Source organism: Gorilla gorilla, chromosome 1 (assembly GCF_029281585.2).
Source record: "Gorilla gorilla gorilla isolate KB3781 chromosome 1, NHGRI_mGorGor1-v2.1_pri, whole genome shotgun sequence".
In the NCBI taxonomy this organism is placed as follows: Eukaryota; Metazoa; Chordata; class Mammalia; order Primates; family Hominidae; genus Gorilla; species Gorilla gorilla.
Window position 1 is genome coordinate 213,196,238 of NC_073224.2, and position 15,261 is coordinate 213,211,498.

General features: G+C 44.7%; 1 protein-coding gene across 4 annotated transcripts in view; it reads right to left on the reverse strand.

Moving 5' to 3' along the window:
• The window catches only part of ARID1A (AT-rich interaction domain 1A), an 89,510-nt gene that overhangs the window by 38,713 nt on the left and 35,536 nt on the right, over positions 1 to 15,261 (reverse strand). For all 4 annotated transcript variants that reach the window (XM_063701358.1, XM_019013361.4, XM_019013368.4 and 1 more), the window contains exon 4: positions 14,303 to 14,419. In XM_063701358.1, the coding sequence (XP_063557428.1) occupies positions 14,303 to 14,419 (117 nt within the window). The remainder of the gene's footprint in view (positions 1 to 14,302; positions 14,420 to 15,261) is intronic.

The window sequence follows — 15,261 nt, forward strand, 5'->3', positions numbered from 1 at the left end:
TTTGTTTTGTTTTTTTGAGACGGAGTCCTGCTGTGTCACCAGGCTGGAGTGCAGTGGTGCGATCTTGGCTTACTGCAACCTCTGCCTCCCGGGTTCAAGCAATTCTCCCTGCCTCAGCCTCAGCCTCCCAAGTAGCTCGTATTACAGGTGCCTGCCACCACGCCCAGCTTATTTTTATATTATTTAGTAGAGACAGGGTTTTACCATATTGGCCAGCCTTGAACTCCCGACCTCAGGTGATTCGCCCGCCTTGGCCTCCCAAACTGCTGGGATTATAGGCGTGAGCCACCGCACCCAGCCCACACCCAGCTAATTTTTTGTATTTTACTAAAACAGGGTTTCACCATGTTGTCCAGGATGGTCTCAATCTCCTCACCTCGTGATCCACCTACCTCGGCCTCCCAAAGTGCTGGGATTACAGGCGTGAGCCACTGCGCCTGGCCAGGTATGTTGACATAGCGCCACACCTACCGGTCCTCCCTCCCCTCTGGGCCAAGTTTGAAGAAACAGATTCTCACCTTGGCTTAAAGGACCCTAGTGGTTTCTACAAAGATAGTATTTCTGGGTGGACTTGGCTCATTTCCTGTTCAAAAGACCCAAGTCCCCCCAAGGGCAGACATGAAACAGCTGAGCAACCAAACATCTGGGGGCTGGTTTTCTGGATTTTGGTTGATCTTTTTGAACAGAAAAGCACCAACAGCAAAAGAAAAGGCAAGGGGGAATAGGTGAAGGTGAGCCACTGTCACTACAACAACTGAGTTCATCCATGATGACTAAGGAATATCAGGACATTCTAGTTTTTGAGAATTCTTCCTTTCAGAGTAAATGCTTCTTACATCCTTCTGGAGAACAGAACTAAATCCAGAAGCTGTAGTATCATTAACTTTGTCTAGAAATCTAGAAATCTCAACCTCATATCTGTTCATAACTCCTTCCCTTTCTCCAAAGAGAATATGGAAGGCAAAGTCCATTTTCTGAATATGGCATTTTTCCTTTTCTATTTTTTTGAGACAGAGTTTTGCTCTTGTTGCCCAGACTGGAGTGCAGTGGCACAATCTTGACTCACCGCAACCTCCGCCTCCCAGGTTCAAGCGATTTTCCTGCCTCAGCCTCCCAAGTAGCTGGGATTACAAGCACATGTCACCATGCCCGGCTAATTTTGTATTTTTAGTAGAGACAGAGTTTCTTAATGTTGGTCAGGCTGGTCTCGAACTCCCGACCTCAGGTGATCTCACCGCCTCAACCTCCCAAAGTGCTGGGATTACAGGCGTGAGCTACCGCACCCGCGGCCTTTTCTTAAAGGATCTTTTTGCTGGTCTTGTACAGGAGTTGGTCCTAACAGTAAAAGCAACAGTAGAACCACTGGACTAGCAGTCAGAGAATCCAATGTTCTCATTTACTGAATGACCCTGGACAAGTCTCTTGCCCTTTCTGGGCCTTAGGTTCGTCATATGTAAAGTTGGGGGTGGGAGGAGAGACGGGAATGGGGTGTCAGTATTGTAAATATTCTGTTGGGCTAGTTCATGCAGCCTCCATTCTATTCTTTCTCTAATTGTAGAGGTTAAAAAGCTTAAAAACAAAATTTCCAAGAATCCCTTGGTTTTGGATACAATTCAGCTTCTGCTAATGAGAAGCTGACTCATGAGATTAGATCAAAGTAAGCAGAGACCATATTTCTGTCTCCTTTACTTGTTTCTGCAGGAGCATTTTGGTTCCATCCTCCACTTAACTGGGTGCTGGTTCTGGCAGCAGCAGCTACTGCTTCTTGATTCCAGTTTACTGATTCTGGATCACAGGTTTAGGGGTATGATTCAAGAGCAATCAATCTAATAGTAGCTCCGAGATAGACGTTCCCCTGGTAGGTCAAATCTAGGTTAAATCTGGGTCTGGTTTCTTGGAGGCCAAGCCTAGAGCAAGCTCCCTCACTCCTTCCAGTTGTAAGCCCAAATTCCCTATATTAAATCTCTCTCTTTTAAACATAGCTAGACCTAGGGTCCAGTACAGAAATCCTCTGACTCAGTATTATCAAATGATCCCAAAAGAGTGACTGTAAAGGAAGAGAAAAAAGATTTATTCACGAAGCATATTTTTTGTAGGAAATGGGCAAGAGGGGGGAGCCTTAGGCCTTTAAATACATTTGTCCAGGACAACCTCCTTCACTTCTTCCCTTTTTACAGCCTCACTGTACTTTCTCTCTCTCACCCTAAGCTCTGAGGGGGTGGGTGGGGGGTTTGAACTGCTCACACAGGATGGAGGGTTGAGTCAGCACACGCTTTCTTTTCCATCCCTGTTTTCTGCAGCCTGTTATTCTGCTGAGGATGGCATAACCTGCCCAACTCAAAATAAGTATCACCTGGGCTTCAGGGAAGCTTGGGCCAGAGAGGATACCAAGTGTCTTCTTGAAAAGTAGGAAATACATTTAAAAGCTCCAGGTACAAAAGAATCAGGACATACCAGTCCTGATAGCTCTGTGTACTAATAAGTGAGGACAAGTTTGGCCCAACTTAACTTCCTACAGCAGGGCTGACGACAAACTGAAAAACAAGGTAAAATTCAAACGGTGTGCTTAATGGGGAAGAGGTACTTCCAGCCAGACCTCTGTAGGACTAAGTGACTCAAGAGCCATCATACTAGAGGTAAGGCTCAGTTGCTTTTCAAAGATTGAGGCTGTTCCGAAGGAAACAAAAGGTTCCAGCAAGAGGAATCTGTGTGAGACACACAGGCAGGAAGCAGAGCTGAGCCACCAGCGACTAGAATAGAAACAGGAAATGGGCCCAGGAACAAGCATACAGTAATCTGCTGCAAGCAGCACAGGCTCAAGCAGTCAGCAGGCAGTATCAGGGTTGGAGCAGTGTGACTAAGATGGAGAAGCGGATTGGCCAGTCCAGCCCAGAGAACCAGTGTTCTAGAGAAGGGATGGCTACATGCACAGGGTACATGCTGCTCTTAGCAGTCTGGGCAGATATGACAGAGGGGGTGGGGATTTCCTTTTCGAGACTCTGAGAGAGCACCTGGGCTATAATTCAAGGGGAGCAGGCACAGCTACATGGTCAGCTATAAAGAAAACAGGTCACCAACCTCAGAAAGACCCTGCTTCTCTGGTTACCAAAATCGCTAGTGACATTTCTGTTATCTTTTTGAAAATCAACCATCAAAAACCTAGATAAGGACTGTGGGCCCTCTCTCCTTCTATCATGAAATGAACAAAAGGGAACAGAAACTGTGTAAAATTAAAATCCTTCAAATGTTCTAATTTTTTTTTTTTTTTTTTTTGAGATGGAGTACTGCATCCTCTGCCTCCCGGGTTCAAGCGATTCTCTTGCCTCAGCCTCCCAAGTAGCTGGGACTACAGGACCCCGCCACCACACCTGGCTATTTTTGTATTTTTAGTAGAGACAGGGTTTCGCCATGTTGTCCAGGCTGGTCTTGAACTCTTGACCTCATGATGACCCGCCTCAGCCTCCCAAAGTGCTGGGATTACAGGTGTGAGCCACCGTGCCCAGCCAAATGTTCTAATTTTTAAAGCATTTATTGAGAGGATTTGTCACTCCTCTCAATAAACCTGAACAACAAAACGTCAGCTCCCAAAGCTCAACTAGGTAGCAAGAATCTAGGAGGTATTCAACAAAGGTTTACGAATATCTGCCTGTTCTGGGCACAACATGACAGATGTCAGATACAGTTCAAGCAGAGGTACCAGCATAAGGCTATGCCAAAATGAAAATGGGGAAGAAGTCCCAGAGAGGGTATTTCAGCTAGGTTTTGAAGCCAAAGTAGAAGTTTGCTGAGCATGACAGAAAGAGAGAGAAACAGATATACATCCTAATCAAGAGGACCAGGAATTGTGAGGAGCTTAAGGTACAAATGAGTGGCTGGAGATGAAGTTGCAGAGGTATGCTGGGAACTGTGGATGGCTCCACTATGGGCTCTGAACTGGGTAAGGCACTGGGAGCCAGGGTCCCCAAAACATGCACGAAACAACTGGTGGTGGTCTCCCACACTCAGAGATTACTTAAATATTACTGGATACAATCTGTAAAATTTATGACGTTCCAAAGCCCCAGCTTGATATTTTTTATATTTCTGAGACAGTCTTGCTCTGTCACATAGGCTGGAGTGCAGTGGCGCGACCTCAGCCCACTGCAACCTCTGCCTCTTGGGTTCAAGGGATTCTCCTGCCTCAGCTTCCTGAGTAGCTGGGATCACAGGTGCATGCCACCACGCCCAGCTAAATTTTTATATTTTTAGTAGAGATGGGGTTTCACCATATTGGTCAGGCTGCTCTCGAACTCCTGACCTCATGATCCACCCGCCTCAGCCTCCCACAGTGCTGGGATTACAGGTGTGAGCCACCGTGCCTGGCCTACCAGCTTGATATTTCATTTGAAAATTTTACTCTCAGCTCTCAGGGTCTCTGTGCTTCTAAAACCATTAGACATATGAATCACTTAGAGATCTTATTAACAGAGTTAGATCCAATAAATCTAGGATGGGGCCTGAAAATCTACATTTCTAGCAAGCTTCCAGGTGATGTTGGTGCTTCTAGACAATGGACCACACTGAGTAGCAAGGATCTAACTGATTAAAGTTAGCATTGACCAGGACGGTATGTTCTAAGAAGACAGACACAGAACAGGGCTTGCTCTCATTCAACACAGGAACCAAATAACCAAACTCTAGTCAACGGTTCACTGTTTGAGGCGATTCCCTAGTTGGCTAGTTCCTCCAAGCAGGTCCTATAGGTTTGGCTATCTTTCCTACCACTTGCTTTTTCCACAGCTCATCTGTGCCTCCATCACAGGGATGCCTGGGAAAACAGAAGTAAAATGGAAATCCATTGACATTCCTTTTAGGACAAGTCTAGCAAATGCTAAATGGCAAAGAGTTGAGTCTTTTGCCTAAAAATGAAGAGAGGATCAGATTGTCCATGTCTTTCCTCTACTGGTGGGATGCTGGAGGAAATATTTCACCTGAAATATCAGAGCTAGATTCAAATCTTGATTCTGACCCTTGGTTTTTCATATGTAAAACAGGAGTGGGTATTCTGTACCTTCCAATTCTTTTCTTTTCAGAATAACTGATGTTGACTGTAGCTCCTTGCCTGGCCTTAATCCTGCCCTCTAAAGTCTGGATTCTATAGGGACAGCATAGCTCCCTCGCATTTCCTCTTTCTAGACCAATGTAATTCCAAGATCTCAGCATCTGAGAGCATTACAGAAGTAAAAATATGAAGGGTAATAGCTAAGATGTTAAGTGAAATCTAAAGAATGGCTCAGAAACTCAAGGGATAATTTGATAGACATTACAAATCCTAATTCTGTTCTCCACCTCCCTCCTGATATCAATAACATTCACTCCTACCTAACCTGAGGAAATGAGTATGATCCAATCTTCAACAACAGTCTTTAAGATTACCTTTTTTTCAGCCAAGGGTATAGCGTCCCTTAGAAATTAATCCAGTGGATGCCTTTGATTCCTTTTTCTCACAACTCCAGAAAGATGTGCCTGTTTATACCCTCCTAATATTCTGCCAGCACCTTCACTTTTCCCTCTTCCATCTGCCTTATACACATGCGGGTCTTTGGGATGAAGCGGAGGAATTGGACTGATTCAGCCAGACTCTCCTTTTTCTCAGTGCATTTCAAGAGTGCTCTTTCCCTTTCCCTTGCTCATTTCCTTTTCTCAAGCCCTCAGAAATCAGGCCTTTTCCTTATCTAAAAAGGATCCCAATAAAATGCTTTATGACAAACCCAACTACCTATTTTCTTTGAAATATAAATTTGACTTCGTCCCTCCTCCCTTGGCTTCCAGAAATATTACACAATCCTGGTCCTTCTCCGATCTCTCCAACTCTGTTGGCTGCTTCTACCTGATGGCCTCCGGCATCGTCCAGAGCTCCATCTGGCTTCTATCTCTAAACTCCAGTTTAGGAGGCCTGTTTCATTCCATGGTTTAACTATTAACTACCACACAGATAACTCGCAAACTTGTATCCAGACTCAGGTCTTACCCAAGTTTCAGTTTCTTATCTCCAACTAGAAACTGGACATTTGTTTTCAGAAATCTTACTATATTATATTCCACAAAATAAATATGGAATTTAACTTTTCCTCAAAAATGAAGACTCCCCCTGCCCACCAGTCAATCAAAATCTTTAAATATTCCACCACATAGAACCCACTTATTCTCAGTCCTGTATTCTTTCCTGCATGTTCCACATGTGGGAGCAGGTGGCTATGCAAATGAGACAGAAGGACCAGAACTCCATACCTCTTGCCAGAAGCAGTTCTACGGTTTAACTTATTCCACTGCTTTAAGACTCTCCCGTTTTCAAAGCATACTACAAACTAATGGATCATTTTTGTAAAACATTAGTTTTATCACATGATTGCCCCAGTTACCTATCTGCAAGGCCATAAGATCAGATCTAAATGGCTTAAGCTCAGCAGGATCCCTGTGATCTAGCTTTCCTTCCTGTTACTTCCCAACCCTGGAAGCTGACCAGCCCCCAAGTATCTATACTGCACCTCATCCCCATCCCTGCATGGCCTCTGTTCAAGCTGGACTTTCCCTTTGTAACCACTTAAATACATCCACATCTAGCTCATACTGACTGAACTTCAACATGACTTCTTCCTTCAACTATTGAGACATAAATGGATCAGTGACTTCACCAAACTCTGACAGCACTCATTATAACATACAGGCACATGGTCTTCTGTTTTATGTCTATTTTACTAATGAAACACAGGAGGATCCTTTAGGAATCATCGTATCATATTCGGAATCACGGACCCAAGAGTTCAAATGACCTCAGAAGTCACACAAGTTCAACCCTCGTCAAATGTCTGTTTGTCTTCTACATAACACCCACAGCAAAAAGTGTGCCAGGTTTTACTCTAGGGACAGGAAACTTACCTATATCTCTCCTCATCCTCCAGATTCCAAAAAAATTTACTTATATGTCACACTTGGACTTAAATCTACAGACAACACGTAGCCAGGTTTTAAAGCATTAACATAACTTGGCCAGGTGTTTTTTTTTTGTTTGTTTGTTTTTTAGATGATCACTCTGGTGATTATGCTGAGGACAGACTTGGAAAGAAAAGAGGAAGAAAAGAAACAGAACAGTCAGAAGTTTGTGGCAAGACACCAGGTGAGAGATAACAGGGACCCGAAAAAACAAAAGGCAGTGGAGAAAGAGAGGGGAAACCAGATTCAAAAGCAAAAACCATTTCTGTGGTAGACTAAGATTTGGTGACCAACTAAGTTCGGCCCCACTAAAGGAAGGGATCCAGTGATGAGCACCACAGAGCAGAGGAGCTCCCAGGGTGGTACTGGCAGGGCAAGGGCTCCGTTACCCAGGAATAAACTGCACTGAGGCCACAGCTACAGGAAGTCTAGTTTCTTTCAAGTCTCTTTTCTTTCTACCATTCTTAACCCACAGTGTGCCTTCCAAATAATCAAGAGTCAAACTATAGTGTAAATCACCACTATTATTCTAGTTACTGCTGTGGCTTCCTAGTCTAGTACTTCTTTTTCCTTCCCTTTTCAAAAGGTTACTACCTACTTCAGTCTCATTCCAATTGTGGTCTTCTGAACTGGCAGCATCTGTACCACTTCAGAGCTTGTTAGAAATGCAAATTCTTAGGTTCCCAGCCCATACCTACTGAATCAGAATTTCTCAGGTAGAGGCAGTAATTCAGGTGATTCTTAACACTTGCTAAAGTTTGTGAAGCACTAGCTAACCTCTTCAGATCACAGCTTTCAATCCTGTATCCATTTTCCATTACTTTATCCTAGGTATACTTTCAAGACCAAAATGTAAATTTACAAATGTGTCTCAGTAAGAAAAGTTACAGAAGCTGGGCCGGGCGCAGTGGCTCATGCCTGTAATCCCAGCACTTTGGGAGGCCGAGGTGGGTGGATCACAAGGTCAGGAGTTCAAGACCAGCCTGGCCAAGATGGTGAAACCCCATCTCTACTAAAAATACAAAAAAATTAGCCAGGCGTGGTGGTGGGTGCCCGTAATCCCAGCTACTCAGGAGGCTGAGGCAGAGAATTGCTTGAACCCGGGAGGCGGAGCTTGCAGTGAGCCCAGATGGCACCACTGTACTCCAGCACTCCAGCCCGGGCAACAGAGACTCCCGTCTCAAAAAAAAAAACAAAAAACAAAAAAAACAAAAGAAAAGTTACAGAAGCTGGGCACAGTGGCTGACGCCTATAATCCCAGCACTTTGGGAGGCTGAGGTGGGTGGATCACTTGAGGTCAGGAGTTCAAAACCAGCCTGGCCAACGTGGTGAAACCCTGTCTCTACTAAAAATACAAAAACTAGCCGGGAGTGGTGGCGCACACCTGTAATCCCAGCTACTCAAGAGGCTGAGGTAGGAGAATCGCTGGAACCCGGGAGGCGGAGGCTGCAGTGAGCCAAGATCATGCCACTGCCCTCCAGCCTGGGTGACAGAGCAAGACTCTGGTAATACAGTCAAGCTGCTCCTGTCAGATGTATACTTCCTGAATGAGCACTATAATGGACGCTGCTCAGGTTTGTCTATTCAATAAGTTGGAGCCTACTATATGCCAGGCACTATGGCAATAAGCAACCAGATGCCAGGCACTATGGCAATAAGCAAGACAGCAAGTCAGTCCTCAATGAACTTGCATTAAATAAGTAATTTAAATTACACTTGAGATAAGTACTAACAAGAAGTATGGGTGCTGAGAATTTACTATAGGCTGGGCACCGTGGCTCATGCCTGTAATCCCAGCACCTTGGAAGGCCGAGGCGGGTGGATCACCTAGGTCAGGAGTTCGAGACCAGTCTGGCCAACATAGTGAAACCTCGTCTCTATTAAAAATACACAAATTAGCCGGGTGTGGTAGCAGGCGTCTGTAATTCCAGCTACCTGGGAGGCTGAGGCAGGAGAATCATTTGAACCCGGGAGGCAGAAGATGTTGTGAACTGCGATTGTGCCACTGCACTCCAGCCTGGGTGACAGAGTGAGACTCCATCTCAAAAAAAAAAAAAAAAAAAAAAAAGTTTACTATAGCAAAGGAACCTCATACAGTCTGGAATAGATCTCTACCTGCAAAACGGGATTCACCTGGGACAGCTGCTAACCACACCAATGCCCAAACCCCACATCAAACAAATCAGAACTCTGTGAACTCTGGGCATTAATTTTTTCTTTTTTTTTTTTGAGACGGAGTTTCGCTCTTGTAGCCCAGGCTGGAGTGTAATGGCACCATCTTGGCTCACCGCAACCTCTGCCTCCCAGGTTCAAGCGATTCTCCTGCCTCAGCCTCCCTAGTAGCTGGGATTACAGGCATGTGCCACCATGCCCAGCTAATTTTGTATTTTTAGTAGAGATGGTGTTTCTTCATGTTGGTCAGGCTGGTCTCAAACTCTCGACCTCAGGTGATCCGCCCACCTCAGCCTCCCAGAGTGCCGGGATTACAAGCGTGAGGCACCGTGCTCGGGCCTGGGCATTAATTTTTAAAGATAATACACTCCCCCGGGTAATTCTAACATGCAGATACAGTAGAGAACCACTGGTCTTGGGCATCACATGATAGGTACTGGGGGCACAGAGGTCAATAACACAGTGCCTGCCTTCCAGGAGCTTACCATTTAAGTAAGTAGAGTCAGGACAGGCAAGGTGGTGCATGCCTATAATCCCACCACTTTGGGAAGCCAAGGCGGGCAGACTGCTTGAGCTCAGGAATTCAAGACCAGCCTGGGCAACATCGTGAAACCCCATCTCTACTAAAAAGTCCAAAAATTAGCTGGGCATGTTGACTCACACCTGTAGTCCCAGCTACTCAGGAGGCTGAGGTGGGAGGATCACCTGAACCTGGGGAGGTGGAGACTGCAGTGAGCCGAGACTGAACCCCTACACTCCAGCCTGGGTGACAGAGAGACCCCCATCTCAAAACAAACAAACAAAAAAAAGTAAGCACAGGTAGAGGGCATTGGCAAAATGCTCTGTCAAATACAGGATGGTGGCTTACCAAGAGGGATAAGTGATCCCAGAGAGCTATATAAAGTTTTACCTGTGTTAGCAAGGCTTGATTTCTACAGATGGGTACTCAGGTACTGAACTGTTCTTTATAGTTTTTGTAGGCCTTATATATTGTGCAGGGTTTTTTTTTTTTTTTTTTTTTTTTGAGACAGAGTTTCACTCTTGTTGCCCAGGCTGGAGTGCAATGGCATGATCTTGGCTCACTGCAACCTCTGCCTCCTGGATTGAAGCAATTCTCCTGCCTCAGCCTCCCGAGTAGATGGGATTACAGGTATGCACCACCACGCCTGGCTAATTTTGTATTTTTAGTAGAGACGGGGTTTCTCCATGTTGGTCAGGCTGGTCTCGAACTCCAGACCTCAGGCGATTTGCCCACCTCGGCCTCCCGAGCCACTGTGCCCAGTCTTTTTTTTGAGACAGAGTCTCCCTCTGTCACTCAGGCTGGAATGCAGTGGCACAATCTTGGCTCACTGCAATCTCCGCCTCCCGGGTTCAAGCAATTCTCCTGCCTCAGCCTCCTGAGTATCTGGGACTACAGGTGCCCGCCACCACGCCCAGCTAATTTTTGTATTTTTTAGTAGAGACAGGGTTTCACCATATTGGCCAGGCTGGTCTCGAACTCCTGACCTTGTGATCCGCCAACCTCGGCCTCCCAAAGTGCTGGGATTACAGGTGTGAGCCACCGCGCCCAGCTATACTTTTTTTTTTTTTTTTTTGAGATGGAGTTCACTCTGTCGACCAGACTGGAGTGCACTGGTGTGATCTCCGCTCAATGCAACCTCCGCCTCCCAGGTTCTAAAGTGATTCTCTTGCCTCTGCCTCCCGAATAGCTGGGACTACAGGTACCCGCTGCCATACCTGGCTAATTTTTTATATTTTTAGTAGAGACAGGGTTTCACCATGGTTGCCAGGATGGTCTCGATCTCCTGACCTCGTGATCTGCCCACCTTGGCCTCCCAAAGTGCTGGGATTACAGGCGTGAGCCACCACGCCCAGCCTTTTTTTTAAAGGTAAAATAACAATGGCCTTTAGTCAATGAAGTCATCATAGAAGTTATTTAAGCTGCGTCTTGAAGCTTGATTAGGTAGTAGTTTTCTGAAGGAACAATCTTTAAGATATAGTCTGAAAGATGAACAGGAGGAGTTGAGGGGAAAAGTATGAGGCAAAGGGAAGGGTGTGTGCAAAGGTCTGAAAGCAAAAAATAGCATATGGTGCCTTAGAGAAACTGAAAGAAAGCCAAGAGCAAGGCAGAGAAAAAAGAATAAAGTAGAGGTTCTCAAAGTGCCATCCCTGGTCTAGCAGCAACAGAATCACAGAGGAACTTGTTAGAAATGCACATTCTTGGGCCCCACTCCAGACCTACTGAATGAGAAAGACAGAGGGGATGGGAGCTGAGAGGGAACAGCAATCTGTGTTTCTGATGTCTAACATTAAAGATTCTGGATTTTAGGCCGGGTGAGGTGGCTCACGCCTATAATCCCAGCACCTTGGGAGGCCAAGGCAGGTGGATCACCTGAGATCAGGAGTTTGAGACCAGCCTGGCCAACCTGGTGAAACTCGTCTCTAATAAAAATACAAAAATTACGTGGGCGTGGTAGAGGGCGCCTGTAATCCCAGCTACTCGGCAGGCTGAGGCAGGAGAATCACTTCAACCTGGGAGGCTGAGGTTGCAGTGAGCTGAGATCGTGCCATTGCACTCCAGCCTGGGCAACAGATTGAGACTCAGTATCCAAAAATAAATAAATAAATAAATAAATAAATAAATAAATAAATAAATAAATAAATAAGTTGGGCGTAGTGGCGAGCACCTGTAAACCCAGCTACTCAGGAGACTGAGGCAGAAGAATCACTTGAACCCAGGAGGTGGAGGCTGCAGTGAACCAAGATCGTGCCATTGCACTCCAGCCTGGGCAACAAGAGTGTGAAACTCTCTCTCTCATTAAAAAAAAAAAAAAATCCTGGATTTTATCCTAAGATTAACAAAAAAATAATTGAGAGGTTTAAATATAGGGATAACATGATCAGGATAATAGCACCCAAATGGCTTGGCATCAATAACTGAGCACAGACTCCTCAAAATTTAATTTTTGTAATATTCAAGGGTCACAATCACAATGCCTTTAGGGCCAGGAAGGTAACGTGAATGAGTAAGGAGAGCAATGTGAAATCTGAGGGGCTGCTCTCCAGCCAGCCTGGAATCTGCTCTGGTGCCAATAGGTACCTCATAAACATTTGTTTAGTGAAGCGATGCACTTGCAAACCTAGGGATCCTTTAACACAACTGGTTAAGAAAGGAGAGGGCTCTTGTAGGGAATCCAACTTGTCATTTCTTCAGATGGGGCTGCTTCCTAGCCTGCGTAGGCTAATCTGGCATCAAACCAAAATTTCAAAGAATAACGACTTTTTGATGCCTGCCCAAGTAGCAAAGGGATAAAAAGCAATTCAAAAAACAAGATGCCAATAACCCAGCCAGCTTACCTCCCACATGGAGCTTCTACCACTGAGCAAATGACCCATTTGGATGAATCTTTAGAAAAAGCCCAAACTTGGGAATGTTCCTTGTGATAGCCTTCCCAGGAACAACCATCCCCTGGGCCTAAAAGGCTGCCAACACCTTCACCTTCACTTCAGTGGGTCAGATAAGAAGTTCTTAAGATTCCCAACCCTTACAAGGCATGTAGCATCTCTGGATACGAGCCTTCTCAGGACCAAAAAAAAAAAAAAAAAAAAAAAGCCAAATACAGATCTATCAAAAGGTCACCAGAAGCAAGCAAAAACTTTTTGGAATGAAGCAACTTACAGCACTGACAGAAATCCACCGATTTGGGTTCTTGACACAATAGCACCTCACCCAGATTTAGCCACAGACCACAGATGATGAGGGAGTGGTTACACATTCTGACTGAATCAGGTTAAAAAGCACATTCCAATGAAGTTCAGGATGCAGAAAAGGATTGCAACAGACACTAATGAGAAGGGAACAAAGAGTGATCACTTTATTAAGGCACTTCCTTCCCCCAATTCCTCAGTTGAGAAAGTCAACAGTCTCAGACGTCCTATCTGCATTCTGGCCTCAGAAGCCTGAACACCAGGTACTAAGGGACTCTGCAGACCTTGCCCTATTGAGGTGTCTCAGAGACCTTCAGGGGAATCCATGGGAGGCTTCACGATGAAGAGAGTTCCCGCCTTCTGCCTATTTCTTAGAGATCCTGAAACCATTTCTCTCAGGTCAGAATAAATGAAGACACATGCTTTACATCCAAGTAGAGTCAAAATTCCAAAAGATTCTTATCTGGGTATGTGGCTGAATTTCCATTTCCTAACTGAAGCAGGATTTCTCATGGTGGGTTTGCTACCCACCATCTTACTAGATGACTAGATTTCAGAGTAGCCTATTTTATTTCTGTGCCCAGCAGATTAACTTTCAGAGGCTGAGTAACTTGCCCACAGAGCTAAGACTAACAGTTAAGGTTCCTACAACCACCTAGTATGGTGTTAACTGCCTTTCAGGTATAAAGCACAGTCCCAATGCCCTCTGAGGCGATGATTACAAAGGCTGACATTTATGGAGTGCCTACAATGTGCAGTGCTCGTGTGCACTCTCTAGTAACCTATTTAATGTTCACCACCACCCCTATGAAACAGAGTTGGTGGCAGAAGCTAGAGCCAGGAACTCTGGCTCTAGAGCCCAAGTTCTTAATCACTAGACTATACTGCCTTTCTCAGGATATGGTCAGTCCATCCCATAAATAAGTACCTGATTCCATAACTAAGCACCTGGGCATCAAGTACTCTACCAAAAAAAAAAAAAAAAAGTATTCACACAAAATCACCACCAGAAAAACTGCTTTTGCTCCAGCCACGCTCAATGTGACAATGCATGCGAATTACTCCAGGGTCCTACCTTATAGCTAAACATTAAGCCAAAAACCTAAAAATTAAGCCTGTAAGAGTAAAGTCAAGAAACTGATATTTTTCTCAACTTTGATGGAGAGCAGACAGTGCTTCTGATATCTCCATCTTCTCTGCCCCTCATGTGGGTCCATGTCTAAAAGCACAAGACTTAAAAAGACAAAAACAAACTAAACAGATCACAAACCTATTCCCTGGGCAGGGAGACAGAATAGACATCTACAAGTCAGCCTTTAAGTTCCTTGAATTCAAGAAATAACTTATTCATTTAGGTCAAAATTAGCTAAACTTCAAACCAGAAACTAACTAGTTTGCATTGGTTTCCTCTCTGCCCCTATCACCTTTCAGAAGGTGCAGAAATACTCACAGGCAAGCTGGAGGGTCTTGACTGAAGGCTCAGGTTCATATCTTCTTGCCCTCCCTTACTGGAGGTCATTGAGGGGGCTGAGGATGCCTGAGACCCAAATGAATCTTGAGATAGCTCCTACAACAAGAAAAACAAAAGCTGTGATGGCCTGGTATTGATAAACCAGGCAAGCTTACTTCACTGTGAAAGGGTTATGGGACTGTCTCTCATGAGTGTGAGAGAAAGCCCAGTTGCGAAAAGTATTATGTGAAGGCCAGAAAAATCCAAGCCGTGACTCGTAAGAATGTCAACAGTGGACTCTTTCTGACAGAATTGTCATCCATTTATTGCTGCCTACAGAGGGCTGTTTCTTGGGGTTAAATGCTAATGTCTGGCCAACTTCAAGTTAAATTTATCAAGGAATGAGACCAATGAAACCACAAAAAAATCATGCTAGAACCTCTGCATTAAAATGAGTACTGCTTCATTCAAAGACATCACCTTGGGACGAGATATTTATTCCAACAGTGCCACCAATACATAAACTTTTTAGTGACCTGTCATCACTCAGTCATCTCTCTTCTTTGGGCTCCACAAGAATAAAGCCCCAAATGCTATTTTAGGCTCTATTACCTACATCTTGTTCACCAGACATAACTCCAAATGAATTTTTGCTATTTCCCCAAACAAAATCCACCCACAAAAAATAAGATTTGCCACCACTGAGAGTATTCTAAAGAATGTGGTATCAGCTCTGGTGGCAATTCCAAATGAAAGGATCCAAGTATTTTGAGCGATAGCAGAATGGAATGGCAGTTGGGAGTGAATGTACAGTACTGCCTCTCAAAGTGACTGTTTTGAAAAAAGACCAACTCACTTGGATGCTGAAGTTCTGATGTTGATTTACAAAATAAAATAAAATAAAATAAAATAAAAAAACCAGTCCCATTATCTTTAATTTCTTATCCATCTATGCAACT